Raw genomic sequence first — 26775 nt, 5'->3', positions numbered from 1 at the left:
GTACTTTCTCCCTCCCTCTTCCTCCTTTTCCCACCCTCCTGCTCTCTTGCCCTCTCTTTTTTTCTTCCTCTCTCCCTCCCTGAATTTCTTTGTATAGCCCAGTCTGGCCTAGAAATTGAGCTTTTCTGCTCATGAATACATGAAAAGCATTTTCAGTGTAGATTTGTGACATGCATATCCCTGGGTGATGAATATGAGTATCTTTATTTTCAGTACAGCAATCATGTTGGTTTTTACCACATTTTGGGGGGAAATTATTTTTACTATTTTTGACATTTTTATATATGTTTTAATTAATTTGTTCGTTTGCACACTCCCCATTATCTTCTCCCCCCCCACTCCAACTAAATCCCTTCTTCCCAACAACCCCCCTCCTGTCTTCATCTTTCTTATAGTGTATGCTTTTCCTCCCTGCCCCCCATACAGTTTAGTTAGAGGTTCTTGAATGAGGCATGGGCAACTTACAAGTAACTAAATCACTGAAAAATTGTCTTTCCTTCCCCTAATGACCATTAACTTCCAGTAACTACTCAAGGGGGTGTAAGGTCTCATGGTCCCTCCCCTCCATTACTGAATGTTGATGGGCCTATCTTAGACTCATAGCCACTGTGAGTTCATGAGTGTAACAGCCATGTTGTGTTCTGAAGACTGTCTCATAGCGCTCCTCCACATCTTTGGGCTTTACATCCTTTTCATTCCATTTCGTTGATGTTCCCTGAGCCTTGGAGGGATGAAGTAGATGCTCTGTTTAAGACTGGGCATTCAACAGTTATTTATTCTTAGAAGTTTGACTGTTTATGATTCTCTATTTCTACTGACTCCTCCTGTGAGTAGAAGCTTCTCTGACAAAGGCTAAGAGAAGTACTGATCTATGGCTATAAACATAAATATCCAGAAGGCAGTTCAATACCATGTCCACTTAGCAGCAGAGGTTTCTGTAGCCTCCACAGCCATGAGTTTTTGACCCATGTACAGTGCTAGACATGGCTTACCTCCCATGGAGTGACCTTAGATTTAGGCAGGAAGCGATGGGTTGCTCATCTAACAGACATGCCACTATGGCAGCAATAGTGGTATTACTGTAATAGTGCTATTGCCAGGCCGGGTGGTATTGTGGTAGCTACATGGTTTCTGCCTCTTAAACTGGTTGTCAGCATTATGCAGAGGGCTTAGCTCTGCTGCAGGCTTAGTATTTGCCGCTGTAGGACTTTACCACTGATCTTTGAAAAATAAGTCACATTTCTAAGTATATTGTGGTAGTACATGCCTGTAATCATCACAATAGGGGGCCAAGGCAGGAGGATTGCCATGAATTTGAGGTCAATTTGGGTTACATTGTACATTCTAGGCCAGCCTGGGCTACATAGTAAGACCCTTTTTCAAATAGCATTCTCACCATTCTCCTTAAGAAGTTCTTCTAATGGGATTTTTTTTTTCCGCACATTACTTTATTGTGAATGTACGCATACACATATGCCAAGGCTTGTATGGAGGTCACAAGACAAGTTTTAAAAGTTGGTTCTCTCTTCCTACCATGTAGGTTTGTGACAAGTGCCTATACCCTCTGAGTCATTTAGGAGGTGCCCTAGTGGGATTTTTAAATCATTTGTGGGATTTCTACTGACATCATTGGTGGGAATGATTCGAAACTCACTACTAACAACTCCTGTGAATTAGTGCACAACTTGCTGCCTACCAAACCTAATTGAAAGTGAATCTTGCTTGCTCGGGGTTTAAACAAGTCAACAGAAAGTGCTGATGATACAGCAGAGTGGTGGATCGTGTATGCATGAGGACTCAGATTCAGTACTACAAAACAAAAAACAAAACCAAATGAGGAAAACATGGCATCAGAGGTGTGGTGATCAGGAGTTTGGAGTTATTGTCTGCTAGTTTCAATTACCCACTCTGTTTCTCTCCCCATTCCCTTCTGGTCGTCATTTATTTGTTCTGCTAGATCTATATTGACTTCTGAAAGGGGAACAGAAGATGGAAACATGAGGTGAAAAACATAAATTGAAAAAAAAATCTGATGCTAGGTCAAAAGTGTTAAATGTCTTAGGAAGTCTACCTGGTGCCTGTGAGATAAAGACTGCTCCTGAAGCAGGCTTTCTGGAGTTGGGATTCTTAAATTGTAGAAGGACCCAAATAGGCTGTTTCCAGAGTGCTTTATATAAGCCAACTTTCCGTCTGTCTTATGTATAAAACCTGTCCACAGTTTATCATGTTTAAAGGATGTGCAGAAGTGAGGAAGGTCAGCTGTGATACTGAACAAGCAAAAGAAGGGGTAAAAGAAAAAGTGACTAGGGGGATTGGGGAATGTTTAGAAATAGGAGAGAACCAAGATTTTGTATACTATAGCTGTATAAAAACACAATTATCTCTTGAGGGACATCAAAGATCATTTTTTTTGCAAGGGCAATATAATATATAAAATAAAGTATAGTACAATATAGTGAAAACTCAAGTTTTCTTTCCTGTTTTCCTTCAGTGGAAGATCTGCGCATCTGTATGGGCATCTTTCTCTGAAGCGGAATGGTGGCACCTGTATGTGCTGTGCTACACTTTGCCTCTTTTTTTCTTTGCCTTCACAGTGTTTCTGTTGATTGTTCTCATCATAAGCATTAGGCTGCTTTGTCTTCTCACCTATGTAGCATTGTGCATTGTGCCTTTTCCATGAGTTAATTATGTGATTCAATGTTAATCCAGACCTAGGTGCTGTGTGGGATGTTCTTTTTTGCTATCATAAAGTGTACTACCATGGGCATTCCTGTTTGTAATATTACTGGGCTAAGTAGATGCCTATTTTGTATTTTGGTGGGTTTTACAGCTCTTCCTGCATAGAGGATGCACCTGTTTAAGCTCTCACCTACATGCATATTGATTTGCCCTTATCTTTCGGTTTAAGATCTTTACATTTTTTGAAATTAAAATATAATTACATAATTTCCTTCTTCTTTCATTCCCTCCAGTCCTTCCTATGTACCCTTTGCTCTTCAGAATTTATGACCTTTTTTTCTTTAACTGTTGTCATGTATATGTGTATGTTCCTAAATATATAAAACAACCTGCTCAGTCTGTATATTACTTGTGTATAGATGACTTCAGCGCTAATCACTTGGCATTAGATAACCAATTTGGGAATGCTTCCTAGGGAAGACTAGTTCTCTCACTCCCAACATTGCTCAGTTGCCTGTATTTCTTTGTCAAAGGTTGAGTCCCAACCATATATCTCCCTTCCATGTTAGGTTGTCTCAGTGTCATCCTTGTTTAGGATGTTTTATAGGTTGTTTAGCTGTCTTATAGGCAGCTATGTTGATGAAACTTCATGGGTCTAGCTTCTCGGACATTTTCAAAAGACACAATCTCACATCTCACAGCATACTTCCTGTTCCTCTTGTTCTTACTGTCTTTAGTCCCAGTCTTTCCCCCTCACCCCCATTCCAAACAACTCTCATTATGATCTCTGAGCCTTAGGTGCGGGAATTGTGTTGTTGTAAATGTACCCATTAGGCCTGAGCACTATATGGCCCCTTGTCCTATGCTTTGATTGGTTGTGGTTTTCTGTATTGGTCTCTGTTATAGACTTTTTTTTTCCCTTTTGATGAGGGTGAGGCATATATTTACCTGTGAAGATAAGGACAAATATTTAGAAGGTAGTTGGGAATTATGTTGTTTTAGTAAAGTGATGGTTGTATGCTCCAAGATCCAGGACTTCACTAGCCTCAGGTAGTTAGCTAGGTTTCCAGTATCAAGCAGGATTCCCCTCTTGTTGAGTGGGTCTTCAGTCCAATCAGAGTTGTCTGTTACTGCTAAGATATGTATGTGTGCCGCTATTGTACCCTAAGGGATAATGTGCATTACTGGTCGTTTTGTGGTTCATAGACATCATAGCTCAGTATAATGGTTGTTTCTCTTTGGAATTTTGCATGGTATCTTGGTTTTAAAGATAGTCCTTAGGGAGATTTTCAGGTCCAGCTCTAATCCTCCAGGTTTTGTGTCCAAAATACAGCAATAGAGACTTACCTTCCACTTCTAGAAAGCATCAATGACAGTATCATTAGTCTATAGATTTTTGGGAGTCTCTTGGATTCCCTTGACCAACTTGAAAAAGGGGGACAGGGTTCTCATGCCTGGTGGTGGGAATTTGTTAGTTAATGCCCTGCCCAGGCAACAGAGTTTCATTGTGGAGCCATGGGTGACCTGGAACTCATCCTGATGCCTGCCTCTGTCTTGGGATGAATGGTGTGCACCACCAAACCTGCTTATTAAAAACATTTAAAAGCCTTGCTTATGTGCAAAAATTTTAAAGAAGATCTCTCTTTGTGGGCCCTCTTCCCTTGTTCCTGTGTTACATTAAGTACTTTTTCATGTGTGATAAAATCTTGTGAGTTTTGTTGGTTATTTGGTTTTTTTTTATCAATTTTCCTCTGGGCTCTTGGGTCTTAGAGATTTGTGTCAACTGAGGATATTTAAAAAAACTAACCAGCTGTGATGTGCTTCTTTTCTTTCCTTTTTCTTTTTTACATTTTTACTGTGTTCATGTTTGGTATTATTGTTATAGAAGTTATGAACACTCCCCCCCCATGTGTGTAGATATAGTCATTTGTGTTTACATGTGTGGAGGCCAGAATTTGATATGATGTCCAACTCTATCATTCCCTGCCTTATTTTCTTAGATGTAATCTTCTCACTGAACCTGGAGTTTAAAGTTTGGGCTAGACTGAAAGGGTTTACCTTTTCTGCTCCCATTGCTCCCATTGTTACAGACACATGCAGCCATACTCGGCTTTAAATTTTTTTTAAAATTAAAAAATATATTTGTTTTATGTGTATGGGTGTTTTGCCTGCATGCACGCTGATATGCCATGTGTGTAACTTGGTGCCCGAAGAAGGCAGGCGAGATGGTTGTGATCATCCATGTGAGTGCTGGGAATTGAACCTGGGTCCTCTGTAAGAACAATCAGTACTCTAAACTGCTGAGTCATCTCTTCAGCCCCCATAGTTTACTTTATATGTGGATTCTAGGGAACTTAATCTTATGTCTTTATATTTATGTAGATGACATTTTATCCACTGAGCCATTACCAGCTGGATATAAACATTTTATATATAAGAAGATTGATTTGTGTTTTATGATTTTTATGGCTTTCTAAAAATTTAGTGAGAACTCTATAAAATTATACTCAGGACACTTCTACTGTAAGATGGTTGGTTGAAAGGAATTTCTTATGATGTTCAGTAATTTAATTTTTAGATTTAAATACCTGTTTTGGGGGGCACTTATGTTAATGTACAGAACAAAGAAGAAATTTAATTCACACCCTCAAAGTCTTTGTTAGCTGATAAGAAATTTGTTAGAGTGATACCCATGGTCATATTCTCATTTTTGAAGTGATTATAGAGATCTGAATTTGCTAAGATTTGTCTTAGGTATAAACTTGAATATTTTGCAAGATGTTTTTATGTAAAGTGTTAGGGAATTTTTCCAAATCCCTGTCAGAAACAATTCATTTTTTTATATCTGTTTTCAGGCTTGCCAATAAATTTTAGTTTCTAGCAGGAGACTAAACCTTCATCAGTTGTCAAAGCTGCAGCATTAAGTCAATGAGTATTCTATAAGTTCCAGGGAGGAAAAGGTACTATATAAGCCAAATCACCCAGAAGTTAATTTTCCGAGCTTTCAAATGAGAAAACTGTTGGATGTTGGTTTTGTCCTTTTCTTTTTCTGAAGTCTGTTTGGACCTAGCATAAAAATCAGGGCTCCATGTTGTTTGTTGCTCAGTAGGAGACAAGTACCCACCACTATAGGATACATCTGTGGTTGCTAACAGCATGGCTTTTTTTTCAAAGAAGCAATTATATTGTTTGCAATGTTACTGATCCAATACTTGGACTTACTTCCTAGTAAACCATTTTACTGCCAGTATGGACCTTTCCAGTGTAAATGTGTGAACATGTCTTAATGTTTTTATTTCATATAATAATTGTCAGTGTCTTTCCACTTTTTTTCTTAGATGAACCCTGAACAGGCTTATTTTTCTCTTATCACTCTGGTCACTTGAGCAAAGGAAGGAAAGATACGTAACATTAAAAGGCAGGAAGCTGGAAAGGTCCCTAGACATTGCATATTTTTTCTATTAATTGTGATCCTCCCTAACTGCGAGGTGAGTATCTGAGTCTTGCATAGAGCCTAGCACAGGACACAGATGTATGTAGTTAGCCTTTTGAGTTTTCTGTTTATCATTTTAAAGCCTGAGTTGCAAACAGAAACCTGCTTTTTGAAAATACCTATTACCTGGAAACGACATAAGAAAAATAGTTATTAAAAGTGGATAATTAGTGAAAGATCACCCTGATTTGGACTCTGGTTTTTATTATGTAGGTCATAGAGCCTAAGGCAGTGGGAGGGTCTAAGGTATGACAGGTGCACAGTCATATGCAGTGAGTGTGCTGCCTGGGATTTCCTGTCTGTACTCCCAGCTGCAATGAAACCAGCATCATCACTTACCAGCTAGAGCTGCCACATTCTTGAGTGAGCAGCAGTAGTGCTAACCAACCTGAACACTGGTGCTCCATATCCCATGCCTTGAGGATCTCAGTACGAGATGGAGACGGAAAGTGAGAGTGGCTCTTTGGGGGACGACAGTGTGTTTTGGCTGGATTCTGAAGTTATAACCCAGCTGACTGATGATGAAGACGAAGAAAGGAAAGAAAATTTCAGGTAATTTAGGAGTTCTCCTCTTCTCAATCTTTGTCTGTTCTCTCCTCCTCTTCGGTCTATTCTGTTTCTCTCTGGATAGGTTTGGAATGGAAGAGGGCAACTTTTCAATTGGCTGTAGCATTCTTCATTCCACAACTTGCCCTGAGCTTGTAAAATATATTTTCAACTACTTGTTCCAACACCAGGAAGAGAAGGTGTTAGACAGGTTTTATAGTAGCATTTCAGGAATTTCAAGTGGAGACTCATAGTGAACTGCTACCCCTTTCTGTGTCTGATTTGTATCTTAATAGATTTGATCTTCAGATCAAATTCATTTGCATCTAATGGATATTTCACTTTTTTTTTCTTGGTAATGTGTTCTGAAGTGTGTTGTGTGTGCGTGGACAGTTGCCTGCATTTATGAATATATGAAACATCTTAACTAAATTCACATCAGTTATGTTGTAGCTTTGATTCTCATTTTTACCCACTTACCCACACCCATGTCTTTCTGGGCTTTGGAATTTCTGGTAGAAACTTATTACTTGAGGTTTTGTAGGATGCCTCCTGGTTGAGAGTGCTGTGGCCTCTGTTAAACAAAGAGGTTTTGCTGCTGGAGGAAACTGACAGTACTTAATTTCATTGCATTGTTACAGAATTTAGGAAGTCTGTTTTATACATGGTTAAGGACTTAACACATTTATAGTCATTAAAAAAAATCTCTTGATGAAATTTGAAGTTTGAGCTACATACACCCACTACCGTAATGAATATGGGCAATTAGATATCCTTGTAATTTTACCTAATAGTCCTTAGGCAGGTGACTTATCAGTTCATCAACTCTTTATGTTTAATACTCAAAACAAGTATCCTCTCTCTCTCTCTCTCTCTCTCTCTCTCTCTCTCTCTCTCTCTCTCTCTCTCATACACACACACAAACTTTGTGTGCATGTGTGTTTCCCTCTAAAGATAAAAGATTTTATTTTTTAAATCTAGAATTTATTTTTAGATCTTAGTTAAGGAAAGGAGTGATTGAATGTTAGGAGCTCTTGATAGATCACATTAAATTTGTTACTCATGGTTGAAACAAATGAGAAGTATATTCTAAAATGTTGAGACTATGAAAATGAGCTTTTATTTCATATCATTCTTTTTCATTTCTTTTTTTGCACTATAATATTATTTAGCCTTGCAGATTTGCATAAGCCTCATCTCTCACAAGGGTGCTGATGTATATCTACTGGTTTTTATTGTGGTCTGTGTATCTCCTACCAGTATACTTTTTAAAAATGTATTTTATTTAATTTTTCTTTTTTTAGTAAAACCGACTTTATTAAAATTGTGATACTTTGTGTATTTGCCAAAGGAAGGTACAACTTGGGCCTGGCTCTGTTGATTCTTTATAGTATGTGAAGTACTGTAGTTCTAGATTTATTTGTTACGTAGTGGGAATTCTCCTATGATTTTCTTTTGACATTTAAAAGTAAGTCTGTAAGGCTGAACCCTTGTCTTAGGGAGTACTGACAACATAGTCATTCTGAGAAACTGAGCTACTTGTAGGTGTTGTTTTAGGAAACCATGAAACCATAGGGAGTTTGTTGTTGTTTACAACTGCATATCCTATCTGAATATCACCATCACTCTTCCAAGCCAGATATGCCTTTGGGATTTTATTTACAAATCCCAGAAAGAGATGTGGGTTAGGCTCCATTTCACAGTTTTTCTCGCCCTATTCATCAGTAAAGCATGAGGAAACAAGGCAGTGCAGGCTTTCACAACATCCACAGCATGTTCCTGCTGAAACGCCAAGCAGAAAAATGCATGTGGGTGTGGAAGGTGAAGGGTTGGATGAGATGCGCTACAGCTCTGACTCCAGAGAAACAAGTAATACAGTCTACTAGAGGAGAGGTGTTTTTAAAGTTAGTTTTATAGTTAAGTGTACACCAAAGTTTCGACTTCTTTAAAACCTGTGCTAATTCACCTACTTCCAAACCGTTGTCTTGGTTGCACTCTTTTTATGTCTGTCTGTCTCTCTGTCTCTTTCTGTCTCCTAAATGAGATGAGGTCAAAAGATTGTGTATTCTTCTCCTCTCATGAATAGCATCTAAGTTCTGTTTTAAATATACTCTTAAAAGAATGATACCATGTCACTAGAGGAGTCCTGGGTGAGAGAACTAGTGTTGAGTTATCAGGTATCTGGCATGTGGGTTGGTGACTCTAGCCACTGTCTGCTTTAGGGAAGGTGCTGTACTCAGAGAGAAGAGCAAATGCTTGTCTGTTAGCTTCTACAATAGCCTTTATCTTTGGACTTGGGAGCAGGAAACAGAACTTTTTCTGGTAGCACTGTAGGAGTTGTTCACTCTCCATTGTGAGGTTCAGGGCTATGGATGCTGTTCTCTGCTCCTCTGACTTCACATTTGTATTATGGAGTTAATGTTGTGTGTTTTATCTGCCTTGTCCCCCTGAACAGTGGTTCTTACACTATTTAGAAAGTCTTTGAGCCCTTAGGATAGAGTAGCCTTTAATAATCATTAAAAGGAGCTTTCTGTAAGTGAGAAGGGAACTATAACCCAGAAAAGGAAGATTGTAAATGTAGAATCTTGTCAAGAAAGAGAAATTTTATTTAGAGTAGTTACATAAAATATATTAGGCTGTATATCTGTTAACTGTATAGCAAGTCTATAAAATAGTCATTTTTTTAAAAAAAAAAATGTTTTCCAGGTGGGGTTTTATGTCTTATATCTGCTTAGCCAACATTATCATGTTGCAAAGGCATCTAAAGATTTGAGTCCAAGTGTAATGAATGAGTTTCATTGCAGAAAAGGTTTGCGATTTATCTGGTCTATTCTGCTACTCTCTACTTAAGCAATAACTTCTCAGAGGCATCACAGTTTTGAAATTCCTTTGAGGTGTTTCTCTGTATCAGTGATGTGTAGATATGCAGTCAACACTAGGGTGGAGCCATGAACCCACTATTTTGAGTCCCTCAAGCACCTCTACTTGTGTCTACCTTCTAGGCCATTGTTTTTAAGTGAGAAGAGAAACTTCTTACTCCACTCAGCAGAACAGTGTGAGTGGACCAGGGAGGGTGTATTAGTCTTAAACATTATGGAACTTGTATCTCATGTGCTTGACTGGCTTATCCCATCTGCCTTGCTTGGAATGATTCTGCAATGATGCTGAAATGTTCAGTAGGACTGGGTAGTGGGACTTCATTTCTTCTATGGGTTTACTTTTATATTAGAGTGATTTATTTATTACTAGAAGACTTCACAATTCCCAGTTTTTTTTTTATCATTCTTGTCTTCTGAAGTTCTTGATTTTGAGATTACCAACCAGTTTTTATGAACTGGGAAAGATGGAGAGAAAATACTAAAACCTAACCATTCAAATAATTACAGCCCTACACTCATGTCCATTGTATAAAATAGAACTTTTTATAGGCATCTCATTTTAATATCTCATACAAAATGCCAAAATGTGTATATTTTGCCAGAAAGAATTATGTTGCTTTGAAGTTCAGTTTGGTTCTCAAAATATTCGTTTAATATTAAATACAGTTTTTAGTGAACATATTCTTATCAATGTTAGAATAATAATCATGAGAGTCTGGTGTAAGCATCCCTAATCTCAGAAAATGTATGCAATGTTGGAGCTCATCCATTATTCTGTTGTTACGATTTGTGAAATAAATTTGTCCTAACCTCAAGGCATGCTAGTGCAAGACTTTTCTGGTATTTCAGTAATTCAGCCCTTTGGGTTGGTGCCCAAGGTGAACCTTTCATAAGAAAGGTATATGCTTGTCTGCATGAAGTTTTTGATGTTCAAAAAGGCTTTAGAGCATAAAAACAGTGTAAATAGTTTAAAAATTCTTGATTTATTAAGTTGTTTATGTTAAAAATATAGGTTAGCATATGGGTCAGTGTTAGAATGCTTGTCTAGTATGCCTGGGTTTATTCCCAGCACGCATGCACGCACGCACACACACACACACACACACACACACACACACACACACACGGGGATGGGGGAGGGAGGGAGGACACTTAAGATTCCCCCTAACCATTACATTCTTTGTCAACTCAAAGTTTCTCAGTTAGTTACACTATCATACTTATTAAATTAAAGCTCTGACATACTGAAACTTTTACTCATAAATGTACCATAGTTAACCTTAAAAAAATAGAACACTCTTTATCACAGCACTTAAGGGTACCTCTGTGAGTTTGAGGGCAAGTCTACATAGCAAGGTCCAGTCTAGCCATGGCTACATAGACTGTGCTTCAAAAGGAAATGAACTTAACAAGAACAGATGACCTTCCTGGACACTTTGGAAGTTCTACTGCTCGTTTGCTTTCTTTGACAATCATTCATTTTCTTTTCTATGTTCTCATTCAGTTATAATTATTTTAAATAAAGTAATTTCTTCTACCTAAGTTCTGTTTTTTTCTGTCTTGGCTCTCTTTTCCCTACTTGGTAAGGAAAGCTTTGTAGGATAACTTTTGCCTTCTGTGCGTTCAGTCTCATCCCTGCCTTAGGTGAGACTTTGATTTACCAATCAGGATAATCCCATTTGCTTTTAGTCTTCTTGAAATTGATCAGTCTGGCCTGATGATGTCAGCCAGGATTTATTTTGTTCAGAATTCTTTTCCCTTTATTGAACTTACAGAAATTTTGCAGACTGGGGAGAGACATTTGTTTCTTCACATATATGTAGTCTGGAAGCAAAGCACAGTGCCAAAGTTGTTTTTTCCCCAGTCCCCTAAGGCCCTTGATAACAAACTTCTCTGAAAGGCTTGGTGCTCAGCATGCTGAATTTCTGGGGATATGAATGGCTACCTTGCTGTCTTCAGACTGGGAAGTAGGGCTTCCAGGAAAACTGTCTGCTATATCTAGAGCAATTGATGTGGCAACACATTCCATTTTTTCCTCTTTGTAAAATATCTAATAATAGCATATTGAACTGTCAAATACCAGTAGGTTACAAGATATAATGGAAGAAAAAAGTAATAAATTTAAAAAGATGCCCCAAATCAACCTAATCTGATTCTTTAAGACATGTTTAAAAATGACAACAAACATAACAGTATAAGACTTTACCAAAGAACACAAAAGAAGTCAGGAAATAAACTAAGAATATACTTTGTTCAGAATAAAACTATATAATACCATAAAGATATTAGTTCAATCTAATTGTGCATTAAGTATAATAAATAGGTGAATAAATGTTGAAGTAAATTGATTTGGGCTGATTAACTTAGTCATGGAATTCTTTTTATTTTTTTATTTTTTTTTATTTATTAAAGATTTCTGTCTCTTCCCCACCGCCGCCTCCCCTTTCCCTCCCCCTCCCCCAATCAAGTCTCCCTCCCTCGTCAGCCCAAAGAGCAGTCAGGGTTCCCTGCCCTGTGGGAAGTCCAAGGGCCACCCACCTCCATCCAGGTCTAGTAAGGTGAGCATCCACGAAACTGCCTAGGCTCCTACGAAACCAATAGGTACAGTAGGATCAAAAACCCATTGCCATTGTTCTTGAGGTCTCAGTAATCCTCATTGTCCACTATGTTCAGCGAGACCGGTTTTAACCCGGGCTTTTTCAGACCCAGGCCAGTTGGCCTTGGTGAGTTCCTGATAGAACATCCCCATTGTCTCCGTGTATGGGTGCACCCCTCGCGGTCCTGAGTTCCTTGCTTGTGCTCTCTCTCCTTCTGCTTCTGATTTGGAAAAGAGAATACCGTAAATGACTTGGGTAAATGAATATTATGGAATAACTCCATAGTAGTTGAGATCTGTAGTGCTGAGTTGTAAAGAAAAGTCATAGGATGAGAAACCTAGAGATGGTATAGAGGGCTCCCCCAAGCCAGTGGGGCACATAGTACCATTCAGTAGTGGGGGATACTGGACTGGGAACTTTTGTTGCTAAAACTGTAATGACTATTAAAACATCAGACATTTTCAGTTGGAAGTGAATAGGCTGACAACAACTAGCTTTAGAAAATCTGGATGTCATTTTCAACAATGTAACTAGCCCCATTAGTGCTAGAAATTTTGTTTTAAAAATTTTTTATGAATTTTGAATATTTTGAATTTATTTAAGCATGTATTAATCTATAAAAACTATCCAGAAAAGATATCCTGCATATTTTAAAGCATTGGTTTATTTTTAGTTTATGTCTGTATGTGTTTTGCCTGGAATTATGTCTGAACCAATGTATGCAGTGCCTGTGGAGGTCAGATCCCCTGGAACTGGAGCTACAGATTGTTTTTATCTACCAAGTGGGTGCTGGGAACTGAACCGGGATTGTCTGGAAGGAACAGCGTATACTCTAACTGCTGAGCTAACTCTCCAGCCCCAGGCTCCTAGATGTAGAGGCTTTGCAGTCACAGCTCTTAGTGTCTTCCGAAGGTGGGATAGTGATATGTCATACTGTCAGGTTGTAGTTTGTCTCAGTCATAGGTGTACAGAATACACAGAAGCCTCAGAGCTTCAGACTTACTACTGAATTAGTTCAGCCACAGCTGAGATGAGCGGAGGTGATCAGATTTGCTGTGTAGGCTATCTCCCAGAGCCATATTAATAACAATACTGGCTGGCCAACGACTCGGCATATTTCTAGCTAGCTCTTAAATCTTAAATTAATCCATTTCTATTATTCTGTGTATCAACATGAGTCTGTGGCCTACTGTTAAGGGGTTCAGGCATCTTTTTCCTACAGCTGCGTGACATCTCTCTGACTTCGCCTACTCTCTCTCTGAATCTCTACTTGACATTCCCACCTTGTTTAACTCTGTTAAATCATTGGCCAAAACAGCTTTATTCATCAACCAATAAAAGCAACACATATACAGAAAGACCTCCTGCATCAGGAACTGGTACAAACAGTGTGTGTTAAAGATGTGAAGAGTTTTCTCAGGGGAAGCAGCAGGGCAGTTTAACTGATACCTTTCTTTTTGAGGGAATTTCTCATTTTGTTCTACTGGACACAGACAGGTTCAAGACTAAAATTATTTTACAGAAGCTTGTAAAAAAAATAGCTCTAGGTACTTTAGATTTCATAGTTGAAAATTCCTAAGCAGTGGAATGTTCTGTAAAAGGTGAGGCTGCCCGCAAACGTGTGAAGAGCAAACAGTTGTTCATAATTTAAAAGCAGAGAACAAGAGTTCCTGTAATATGTAGATGCCAAGTTTTTATGAAGCCAGTTCATTATTATGAGACACAATATATGTGAACACATTTATGTCTAGTAAATTAATCTTTACTGTCTGATAGTGAGCCTTTATTTTATACTTTTATTCCAATATAATGTTCATATAGTGAAGTCTTCAGTTTGTCCCTCTTTCCACACATTCAGTTACACACAGCCTCATCAAGATAACTTTTCTAGTGTTCCACAATTTACTTGTTTTTCCTTTATTTTTACTTTGGTCATTGTAGATGAATTTTGTTGTTTTGTGAGCTTCATCTGAATAGAATTATGTATCATGTGATGGGTGGTGGCTTTTGTTGCTGAACATTTGTGAAATTTATTCATTTGGTGCAAGTGGCAGTGCTAATTCTTACTTTGTAGTAGCCTATTTTATGAAATATAGTAAAATATGTGAGTTGGTTACATTTTGAGCACAATAATTGTAAACATACAGTATTATATAGTAATATACTTGATTTTTACATATTGACTATTTATCCAGGAATTTTGCTAAATTTCTTATAATTTTAAATTATAGAGACTTTTATATTATCTATGTATATGTCAAATAATTAGTCTTTATTTTTTTCTAATTTTATGTTGTTTATTTTTCTTTTTGTAACTTGAAAAAAAAAGGGGCATCAATAACTGAGTAGGGCCTCAGATAGTGTTACCAGAGACATCTTCTGTTTTTCCTAATTCACCTTTAAGAATTATGTTAGCTGTGTTCCTTAAAATAGCCCCCCTTTGAAATTTATGATAGGTGCCAAATGTTAGCTGTTAGAATCATATATGATTCCCACCTTTCAGAGTCTGGTTGGTCTTAGATCTTAGATCTTAACCCAGATTATGTTTGAACTCCCCTCTCTTTCCTCTTCCCCTCCCCCTCCACTAGCTCTGGAGCTCTGTTTGTGGTGTCACATTTCATTTCTTGTCTAGTGATGCCTTTGTCAGCTTTTGTTTAGTGTGTCAGCTTTAAGACTTGGTTGACTTATTGAATGGGTTGAGAGGTGTTTATTTTGTAATATGGAGGAATATATGTATTTAAGAGTGTTATTATTTATTCCTTCAGTGCTTGAAATAATGCACGAATGAATACACATGAGCCCAGAGTTTTCTTACAGATTTAACTACCTATACAACTATAAAAGACTGTAATTTTTATTTTTTTTTTAGTACTGGTAGATTATATGCTTCAGGGACTTAAAATTTTCATTTAAATTAGACTCTAACTGCATTGAAATAAAATTGTTTACAATGTCCTCAGAATCATTATATTACCCATTTGTATTCCAGTTATGGTTGACTCCTTTTTCATTATTCAGTGTGTTCCCCCCCCCATTCCATCTGTCTTTTTTTTTAGATATTGAAGAATAATCAGCCTTTTTCTCATTTTTGGTTTTGTATATATGATTTATTCTTATCCCACCTTTCTGAGTCTGATACATTCAGTCTAGTTTCAAGCTTACTTTGTAGCTGATGGTGACCTTGTACTTCCAATCCTTCCAAAAGTATCTGGCAAAGCCACTGAAGGAAGGAAGAACTCATTTTGTTCTTGGTTCATGGGAACATAGTCAGTGGAGGCAGAGAAGTCATGGCAGCAGGAGCCTGCGGTGACTGTCACATTGCATCTACAGTCAGGAACAGAGTGGTGAGTCCTGTTGCTCAGTCCCTTTCTCCTTCTCAGCGAGTGCGAGAGAGACCCCAGACCATGGAATTCTGCTCATTTTTAAGATGTTTCTTCACCACTCAGTTAACCCAGTTTAGAAACTTCCTCATACACATGCCCAGAGATTTTTTTTTTCTTTTTTTGGTTTTTCGAGACAGGGTTTCTCTGTAGTTTTGGAACCTGTCCTGGAACTAGCTTTGTAGACCAGGCTGGCCTCGAACTCACAGAGATCTGCCTGCCTCTGCCTCCCGAGTGCTGGGATTAAAGGTGTGCGCCACCATCACCCTGCTCCCAGAGATTTTTTTTCTGTTTTTGTACTTATATAATATGTGTGTGTGCACACACACAAATACATATCTCATAAAGCATTGCTACTACTACTGACTTTTTGAGTATGCCACTTTGTTGTCCTGGATGGCCTCAAAGTCACCTTATAGCACAGGGTGGCCCTGACTTCCAAATTCTGGGGTTGTAATTATGCATTCTTCCACCCATTAGTCTGTCAATCTTTTCTATTTTCTAGTTTCTATAGTTCTCAACTTTGTTCACTTAGTTTCCTTTCCTTTTGGTAAATTCAGTTTTGTTTTGAAAATGGCTTATCTTACCTGCTTTTTTTTCAAATGGATACTTTGAAAGGTAGAAGATTCTAGGTTACAGTGTTTTTTTTTCCTTATTACAGTGATTCATGCTTTTGCTTTACCTTTTTTCATATTATTTTTGCTTCTTTGAAGTCAGTTTGTCCTTTGTACTGACTTTGAGTTTCTTGTAGAATTTTATATTTAGTAGTTTAGCTGTGTTATACATAATTTGCTTTAAAAAATTCTGCTTGAGGACTGGAGAGATGACCCAGCACTTAAGAGCACTGGCTGCTCTTCCAGAGGACTCTAGTTCAAGTCCCAGCATCCATATGACAACTCACAACAGTCTGTAGCACCAATCCCCAGGGATCTGATGCTTTTTGTGGCTTCCACAGGTACTACATGCACATGATGTGCACTCATGCATACAGGTAAAATATCCCCACACATAAACTAAAAATAAATAAAAATTCAAAATTAAATTTTGGCTTGAGTTGAGAGCTTGATGGCTTTTATTAGTTAAAAAATTTTCCAGACATTGTTTTTAAAATGCTGATTTTGTTCCTTTCTCTAGCTCATCATTTACTTTTTATCATCAATTTATAAATATGTAAGAGCTTATATTATTACATTTTTTTGAGACAAGGTTTCTCTATGTAGCCTTAGCTGCCCTTGGCTATCCTGGAACTCAAAGAGAGATCCTCCTGTCTCTGCCTCTAAATTTAAAGACACACCACCACCTGACTTATTTGCCATTTTTTGTGTTATATTTTCTTCTCCTTTTTTTTTTTTTTTTTTTGTTCTTCAAGTTTGATGATTGTTTTCTAGTTAACTATTCAGTCAGGTTTGTTTTTAAACATATCTAGTGAATTCCTTTTTAAATTTTTTTTAAACTACCTTTTTTGTTTTTGTATTCATCTGTTTTCTTATTGCTCTAACAACACATGCCCTCCATGGTAGTGTGTAGAGGTCAGAGAACAATGTTCAGAAGTTGATTCTCTCCTTCCGATTCTGGGGATCAAACTCAGGTATCAGTCATGACAGCAAGCACCTTTACCTACTGAACCGTCTCTGTGGCCCACATCTAATGAATCTGTAATTGCATATATATTTCTTAGTCTTAGAGTGAACATGAGTGTCTCAATACTCCAATCCCCTGTTGAAATCTTCACTTTTATCTGTTTTTCTTTCATTTTCACTGAATATATGAGCCATAAATATTTTAAGCAGCTTAATAAAAAATTAAGCAAATGCTTCTTACCAACGAGTCTATCTCTCTTTCCCTTGCTTGGCCCTTGGCAAGTAGTTGCCTGTGATCTGTTTCATCATGAAAAAGCCCATACTTTGCATTTATCTAGAATTTACTCTGGTTGCCTGCCCTGAGTCTTTTTATCTGATGCATTCTAGGAAAGTTTCAATTTTGTAGACTATCTGTCTTAGCAAGCTCTTATAATTTTAATTATTTTTATTGATTTATTGTATGTGTGTATATAATATGCACACATGCTATAGCACATGCATGGAGGTTATGTCTTTCCACCATGTGGGTCTGGGAGTTAGAACCAAATCATCTTCATGGCCCTTTATCTATCATTTCCTGCTGGGCCAGGAGTGATGCTGCTTAAAGATTCCTTTATCTGGAGCAGACTCTACAAATGGACCATGCTGCCTCTATTTTTTCGATAATTTAAAAATCTGAATTAGATGAGAGTTTGCCTTGACTTTTTACTTTTTTTTTTAAGTTTACCTCTTAATTTATTATTGGATATCATATAATGTAGATGGGGATTTTTCAATAGATCTTGTTTTTGTTTTACTTTTTTATTTTCTAAATTGAGTATTTTCCCTAGCACTTCTGACCCTGTGTGGCTTGGTTACAATCTTAGTGTTACTTCTTGTTCTCTCGGGCTCAGTTCTGAGACATGGCTTTCTTGGATTTTCAGTCAAGAGCTTAGAGCACATAGTGTTGCCATCTTGTCCCTTGTTTCTTCAGCATTGCTGGGCTGCTGACAAGTTACTCAGTTCTCAGCTGATTTTCTTTCTTTTTTTTCTTAACCTTCATTTTGAATGGTTTTGTTGACATCTTTGAGCACATAACCATTAATATATTGATTTGAGGGGAATTTCCACAGGGACTTTTGTGTTAGTGGTGTTGTATGTGTGTACATGAACGGTGTACTACATACAGTCTTGGCTGCTCAGGTCCTTGTGCTTGTCCAATAAGCCCTTAACGAGCCTCATCATTCATCATGCATCTTCCCAGACCCCTTATGAAGGTTTACTAACGCTTAGCACAGTCTGTAGACACAGTTTCAGAGTAAATTATTTCTGTAACAGATCATTTTCAAGGTTCACATTATGTTGAATAGATGTAATCAGGCCTTGTATAATAATTATTATAGTTATTTTCTGGAATAGGAAGCAGGTGTTTGGTATATCAGGGTAGATCTCTGGAAGCCAGAGTCGAAATTAAGGATCACCATCGACCACTCACGTTTTTTGAGTTAAATTTAAAATCTGAAGGTATTTTTTTACTGCCTTTTGGATTGTGTTCATTGCGACAGTTTTTGTTGAAATGGAAATTCTTATAAAAGTCTCTCATGTTTCTTTCTCTAGGAAAATGAAGCCCTCAATCCAGTCTGAAGAAGATGATTTTGTTCCAGAGCTACATAGAAATGTTCACCCTCGAGAGAGGCCTGATTGGGAAGAAACACTTAGTGCAATGGTAAGTCAATGTTGTGTGTGTGTGTGTGTGTGTGTGTGTGTGTGTGTGTGTATGTGTAGTATATGTAAGGAAAAATGATTGCAACATTACTCACAGGAAACAATTCAGTACTTTTTGTTGGTTTGTATGCTTAGTGAGTAGATATTTTCAGGTACTGTTTTTGAACCTGTAGGTAGAGGGGTAGAATACAATGTGAAATAACAATCGCTGTCTGCAGGTGGCCTTTGTGAGAAGGTGAAGTATGAACAGACACTGAAGAATGTAAAGGAGCAATAGTATGTGTATCTGGGAACATATTAGACAGTAGAAGAACAAGTTAAATAAAGGCTATGTCATAGAATTAAAAAGAAAGCTGAAAGAAACTCAAATAGCGTAGCTCAAATTAAATGAGCTGGTGGAAGAATATGAGCAAGTCAGAAGAAGTGTACTGGGGGTGGAGAACAGATCATGTGCTTCCATGTGATCTAATGACAAGGGCTTTGGCTTTTGCTGAGTGAGGTTGGAAACCACAGAAGAACTTATGGCTGAGGAGTGAAAGGATCTGGCTTGACTTTTAAAGGGAGTCCAGATTGAAAATACGTATTAAGAAGCAAAAAAAGGAAGTCAAGAGAGACCAGTGATATGGTGCTCCACTAAGTCACAAGACCAGTGAGGGAGTGCTCCAGTTAGCCAGGAGACCAGGGAGGAGGTACCTCAGTTAGCTAGGAAACTGGTGAGGGAGTGCTCCAGTAAGATAGGAGACCAGGAAGGGGGGGGGGTGTTCTAGTAAGCCAGGAGACTGGGGGGAGGGGTTTGTTCCATTTAACCAGGAGGCCAGTGAGAGAGTGTTCCAGTAAACCAGGAGACTAGTGAGGGGTACAATAGTAATACAAGAGACGTGTGTGTGTGTGTGTGTGTGTGTGTGTGTGAGAGAGAGAGAGAGAGAGAGAGAGAGAGAGAGAGAGAGAGAGAGAGAGAGAGGCGTGCTACAGTAAGCCAGAAGTGGTGATCATCTGACTCAAGATAGTAATGGATGCAGTGAGGTTAGAGTTTAGTTCTAGGTTTGTAGATTTAAAGGAATGATGTTTACTGATGACTGTGACCTAATGATGTCATGGATAACTTCATGTTTTTGAACTGATTACCCTAAAAAAATTGAGTTTGCTGAGTTGCTGGGAAACCAAATTTAGTTGAGAAATAAGTTACAAAAATCATCAGTGTAATTTTCCAGGAAACATGTTTCAGCCACTCATTTTACTTATTTAAAAAATCTGTAATTGGGGTCTATCAGCAAAAATAATGAAAAATTTTATGAGCTAAAATAACTATTTTCAATTGTAGTTCAAAGTTAATATTCCATGTCATAAAAATATAGTGTAAAACACTTATTTGTCAATGCTGGTCTATGAGAATTCAAAATTTTCAGTTTGTAAAAGGTATCATTTAGATAGGTTTTCAGTTATTGATAACAGGTTATAAGCATAATTGTCTTTTGAAGTGGCGATTGGAAACCCAGGGCTCTGTGCATGCCAGGCAGGTGCATCAAACTGTATCCTGAGCTCCAAGTATATTATCTTAATTGATCAAATTTTGCTATTTGTATTTATATAGTTACTAGATTTTCTTATTTATATTTGACTTTTAATATCATATTACATGTTAACTACTTCTCATTGAAACATTGTTGGAAGCACCTCATTACACAGTTAAATGACATTTATTATATGGAATTCACTTTGCACATGCATATGGTCTGAACAATACTGCCCTGAGCCTGCAGGTTGAGTTTGAAAATTATTTTCATTACAAATTTTCATGGGAAAGAAAATCTCCTTAAGATTCAATAGCTTGGGAAGTATATACAATAGCTTGTGACTACATGTCGCTCTAGGAATACTAACCATTCAAATGACTTTATAAACTATTTTGCTTTGTAATTGTAGGTTAAGTTGCTTTCAAAATACCAATTTTGTAACAAACTAAGTTACCAAAGCATTTTAATGTTCAATAGTAAAAACTAAAATATGTTCAACCAACCCTTTTTCTGCACATATTTTTGCCTAAATCAGTTATGATATAGTTATGGTAAATTCTACTTTGGATTGTACTGAATTAATGCTTATTTAAGTTATTTGTGAACATTTTGTCCTGTAGATGTGCAATGCACATTCCTCATAGGGGCCAAGACTTCATCTCCTCTAAACTCAGAATCTGAATCTGAAACTTACTGATTACACGTAGCCATTCATCGAGGGAAGGAACATTATTGCTTAGTTTTTTTTTAGACTAACTACAGATATTAACTCAACTTTTCAAACAGCTGTTTTCCCAAAATGGAATTAAGTCAGTTCATATTTTCTGGGCTTGAATTTTTTGGGTTTGAATTTCTTGGGCTGATATAGTCAATCATAATTGAGTTACCTCTGTTGGTAATCAGCTTTTCTTGTTCAGCCAACAGAAAAGTTACTGAAATTACAATTTTGTAATTTTATGAAGAAATTCTAGATGGTGATATGTTTGTTCTACATGGTGTTCTGTTTCTGATTTTTCAGACTTGCCCTCTTGTAAGTTGAAAATAGCTTAATAATATTGATTTGTTTTTAGTTCACCATATAATATTTTGCTATCTAACTTAAAAGTTAATAATTGTCGTTATTCTGTTCCTTTACTGTGTGACCCTCAAAATTCACTTAGTTTTTAAATTTTATTCATTATTATTATTACTGTGTGTGTTGTCTGAGTGTGTTATGTGTATAGTACACATGCCAAAGATGTGTGCGGAAGTCAGAACATAACTGTGGAAGTTGATTCTTTGCTTCTACCTTTGTATGGGTTATAGGGATCAAACTAAGGTTGTCAAGTAGGTTTTCATTGTTGAGCAGGAAAGGCCTTTACCTGCTGAGCCATTTAGCCAGTCCCCATTATGAGATTTTTATGTGACTTTTCTTCTTCTGTAGCATGGCTCTTGAGTATGAACTTTGTAGAGGACAATGCCATATTGTAATGTCAGAAGGCTGGACAAGCTTGTTAGATGAAGGCTTTCCCAAGCCTCCTGGAGCTAAAATGATTCTTTTAATTCTCAGTGTGATCTATACTATACTTTAGTATTCCTATACTGTACTCCAGATCTCAGTACGACTGTAATCAGTTGTGGGTTCACATTCATTTTAAAAGAGGATATAAGCATGACTTTCACAAAACGACTGGTTGAACACATCAAGATATATTTAACTCAAAGAAGGAATCCTTTAAGGGTTATATTAGTTAGAAGAATAGAACTGTTAGAACAAATACCTAATAAAAAGGGATTTTTAGAAGGGCTTACACAATTCTGTCTAGGTAGTACAGTATGTTGTCTTCATATTGGAGAGCCTGAGAACTGATGGCTTCTCATTTCACAAGGCTGAGTGCTTTAGTTGCCAGTCCCAGTTTGTCCTGGAAGGTTTGGGAAATTCTTAGAGAGTCACTGGTCTTCTGTTCAAGTTGGAAATTCAGATGTTAGTGAAGAATGGCAATAGCAGTAGCAGTGAAGGGATAAATGAACTCCTTAGATGAACAGGACAGTGAGACATGAAGGCAAGTATGCAAAAAGCAAAGCTTGTCTCTTGGACCCCCTTACATCTGGGCCACCTTGAAAGGTCTTCGCACATTTAGAGTGGGGTTCCACGTCAATAATTCAGTCAAGGAAACACCTCACAAGTACACCCAGAGTTTTAGCTTTCAGTTGATCTCAGGTCTCATCAAGTTGACATGTTGGCTGTCAGATGTTAAACTGCTCCAGAAACCCAAAATACCTTCATTTGTGACACCAAAGCACATGCAACTTGATGCAAATTGTTCCATTCCCGTGGACAAGATTTGTATCTCTTTTGACCTCAATTGTTCTATTCCAGTAGACATAATTTGTATCTCTTTTGAGACTATTTGAAGCATTCTCAGTTTTCTGTACATTGAATCCATCTTTACCAAGTTTAAAATAGTAAAAAAGAAAAAATTCAATACCATTACTAATTTAAGTAATTTCTGGAGGGATCAGCATTCCATTGAAAGGATATTTAGGGGCTGGAGAGATGGCTCAGCAGTTAAGAGCATAGCCTGCTCTTCCAAAGGTCCTGAGTTCAATTCCCAGCAACTACATGGTGGCTCACAACCATCTGTAATGAGGTTTGGTGCCCTCTTCTGGTCTGCAGGCCTACATGTAGATAGAATATTGTATACATAATAAATAAATATTTTTTAAAAAGAATATTTAGTGATTTGTTTGCCCATTATTGTCTTCCTTATAATTTTATAACTTCCAATAAATCTGTATTTAATTTGTGAGTAGAAAGAAAGACAGCATAAGTTTTTTGTAGTGCTCCATTCATTCTCTGTTTGTGTACATGTAGTATGCACACAAAATTATTGTATTCAGTCTTTATAGTGCCAACAAATTTATCTGAGTACACGTGGAAATCACTTTTAATTTTTTTTTGTTTCGTTTTGAGACTGGGCTTCTCTGTCTAGTCCAGCCCAAATGCTGGGATTAAAGGTGTGCATCATAACACCCATCTTAAAATTACTTTTTATATCACATGTATCAACTCCTTGTAATAATCTTATTTTGTACTCTTAATTTTCCCGTGCGTAGGTTCCTTGAGGGGACACTATAATCTTTCTGTTAAAAACATCACATTCAATAAATATCAAATTCCTGAATTATAAAAATATACAGGTTATGTGGTGGATATAGTTTAGTTGGTAAAGAACTTGCCTAGCATGTGTCAAGCCCGAGCTTGATCACTAGGACCAGATAAAACCAGGTGTAGAGATTCACACTTTTAATCCTAGAATTCCCAAGGTAGAGACAAAAGGATCAGAAGTTTAAGGTCATTTGAGCTATGTAGTAAGTTCCAGGCCAGTCTGAGTTACACAAGACCACATTTCAAAAAACAAAATGGGTGTTGGAGAGTTGGCTAGTGGCTAAGAGCACTTGTTCTTCTAGAGGATCTGAGTTTGGTTCCCAGCACCCACATAGTGGTTCAAACCCATCTGTAACTCCAATTCCAGGGGATCTTACACTCTCTTTGGACCTCAGAAGGTACCAGGCATGCACATCGTGCATAGACACACATAAGGCAAAACCATGTTCTCAAAAAGAAAGAAGCCTAAAAATGTAAAACAAAAAGAAAAACAAAATACAGGAATGAAATTTGAGCCAGTATTTTACTAACTTTTCTCTGGAAATACATGTTAGTTTTACATACTGACTAAAAATGAATTTTGCACCATTTTCTCTCAGAACTACTCAAGTGAAATACCATTTTGAGAAAAATTTAGTAAAAGAAACTTTCTAAATTTTTTTCTAAGACAGTTCCACTTAATTAGTTTTGAGTTAATGTGAAAATTAGTGGGCTTAACTGTTGATTTGTATGGTACAATGAGAAAGTTAGCTTTTCATCAGCATTTAAAGAGATTAAGAAATTTATGAACTCTTAAATTTAAGGGATTTTATTTAGAGACATTTTAAAAATCAAAGCAGTAGTAAACCCCCGAATTAGTGCTCTTCTTCTGATACGGTTTGCTAATCTTCACAGATTGCTAACAAAAATCATTATTTTAAAAAATTCAAGCCAGAGGCTGGGGTGATGGCTCGCTGGGTAAAGTAATTGCCATACAGTCATGGGAATCTGAATTTGGATCCATGCACCCACATACAAAGCTGGGTGCCAGCATGTTTGCTTGTAATCCCAGTTGCTGAGGCCTGTACAGCTGGGTCCTGGGAACCTGACTGGGAGAGAAGACCTTAAAGACAGATACCAGGGACGTAACTCTGGATTCAGTGAGCTGTGTGCTCAGGTGGAGATGCACCAGTAGCCTGGATACACAGTGTTGTATGGCAACCAGTGAGGGGCTGGGTCACCTGATATTGGTAGGGACTCTGCAGGGGAGCAGTGTCATCCTGGAGAGTAAGAAACTGTAGCGGGAGCTTTTTACACTTACTCTCTCAGTGGATGGTCAGCCTTTCCTGCACATTCATACCCTGACCAGAGTGAGGCCTTTCCATGCCTTTGAGTCTGAGGCATTGGCCTCTTTGACCAGGCCATACCCATGTCAACAGTGCACCCTCCCCCAGAACTTCATCTGCCTTCCACTTCCAGCACATGGGAGGCAGAAAAGGGAGGATCCCTGTGGTTTGATGGGTGGGTGAGCTCTGGGTGCAATGAGATTTTGTCTCAAAGAAGATAAGGTGGAGAGCAACTGAGGAAGACCCAGGATGTTATCCTCTGGCCTCTACACATGGTACAATTGTACCTGCACACATATGCTCATACACATGCATACATGTAACCCTTCTCACAAAATGAAAACTGTAATCCAGACACTGCCTGTAGTCTCAGCAGCAAGAAGACTGAGTTGGGAAGTTTGCTTGAGTCTAGGATTTTGGGATCAGCTTAGTCAACATCATAAGATCCTGCCCCCACTTCTTAAAACAGGAAAAATCAGTGAACAAGAAAGAAAATTAATGAAGAAATATAGAACTTTTCTACATTACTAAAAATGAATTATTTGTAATTCATTGAAAATCTTTAGTAATTGCATATTATGGATTTTTAAACACTGACGTAAAACAACTGGTGTGTGTATATACACACATACTTGTGTGTGGTATTTTTTTTTTTTTGCCAGTTTTGGACTAAAACCACCCTGACCATCACACTTGTATTCCTCTATTCATTTTGGTGCCATCACATTAGGATTTTGTTATTCATTTTCTGTTTGAGAATTAGAAATACCTTAACCAACTATATGTGACATGTATGTATGTAAGCATTGGTATTTTATTTTATTTTTTATTTTATTTTATTTTTTTTGTTTGTTTTTGTTTTTTCGAGACAGGGTTTCTCTGTGGTTTTGGAGCCTGTCCTGGAACTAGCTCTTGTAGACTAGGCTGGTCTCGAAGCATTGGTATTTTAAAAACATAACGATTCAGTGCACTTGGGAATTGAATGTTGCTGTGACTTAGTAGTGCAGCAGTGTGAGCCGAAGAGCATGCTGTTTTAATGGCTTGTGGTAGGAACATTTTTCACCTCAGTTTACTTTTCAGTCATTAAAATTCATATGTGGTCAGCACTTTACTAAAGCAGATCATTTTATGATGTGGGATTTTTTTTTATTTAAACAGAAAAGTATGCTGTGAATACTGTTGGTTAATAAAGAAACTACCTTGGTCTGTTGATAGGGCAGATCTTAGGTAGGTGGGGAAAACTAAATGGCATGCTGGGAGAAAGGAGGCAGAGTCAGAGAGAAGCCATGTAGCCCCGCTGAAGCCGGACTGAACTTTAGCTGGGAAGCCACAGCTACGTGGCGATACACAGATTAATAGTATTAATAGATTAAGTTAACATGTAAGAGTTAGCCAATAAGAAACTAGAGCTAATGGGCCAAGCAGTGATTTAATTAATATAGTTTCTGTGTGATTATTTCAGGTCTAAGCTGCTGAGCAGCCAGGAACTAACTAGTGGCCTCCCTACTACAATTTCATGTTGGAGCAAATAAAATTATTGATAACAACATAAATGGCTGGTCTATAAATACCTCTGTTAACAGCTATGTCCCTGAAAACAACATAAAATTTCATTTTTCAGAGAATCACAGTTTTAAAATTAGGAAAACTGTCAGTGTTTAGTATTGCAAATCTTTTTTTTTAAATATTTATTTATTATGCATACAATATTCTGTCTGTGTGCCTGCAGGCCAGAAGAGGGCACCAGACCCCATTACAGATGGTTGTGAGCCACCATGTGGTTGCTGGGAATTGAACTCAGGACCTTTGGAAGAGCAGGCAGTACTCTTAACCACTGAGCCATCTCTCCAGCCCCCTAGTATTGCAAATCTTGCATGTGTGAGTGGCTTCCCCTCCACCACTTAAGGATACACAGCAGACATGCCCACAC

At 37.6% G+C, this 26775-nt stretch overlaps 1 protein-coding gene across 5 annotated transcripts in view; it reads left to right on the top strand.

Moving 5' to 3' along the window:
- The window catches only part of Arhgap32 (Rho GTPase activating protein 32), a 229007-nt gene that overhangs the window by 75444 nt on the left and 126788 nt on the right, over nucleotides 1-26775 (top strand). For 3 of the 5 annotated variants that reach the window (XM_050120013.1, XM_050120011.1, XM_050120012.1), the window contains exon 2: nucleotides 18751-18859. In XM_050120013.1, coding sequence (XP_049975970.1) covers nucleotides 18755-18859 — 105 coding nt within the window. In that variant the 5' untranslated portion in view covers nucleotides 18751-18754. Of the gene's footprint in view, nucleotides 1-6411; nucleotides 6725-18750; nucleotides 18860-26775 lie in introns of those variants that run through there. The other 2 variants (XM_050120016.1, XM_050120017.1) reach the window with 2 other exon arrangements.

The sequence above is a fragment of the Alexandromys fortis genome, unplaced genomic scaffold (genome assembly GCF_014885135.2).
Source record: "Alexandromys fortis isolate MF-2015 unplaced genomic scaffold, M_Fortis_MF-2015_v1.1 scaffold_168, whole genome shotgun sequence".
Lineage (NCBI taxonomy): Eukaryota > Metazoa > Chordata > Mammalia > Rodentia > Cricetidae > Alexandromys > Alexandromys fortis.
The sequence above is the reverse complement of the archived record's forward strand: the minus strand, read 5'-3'. Positions and strand labels throughout refer to the sequence as shown.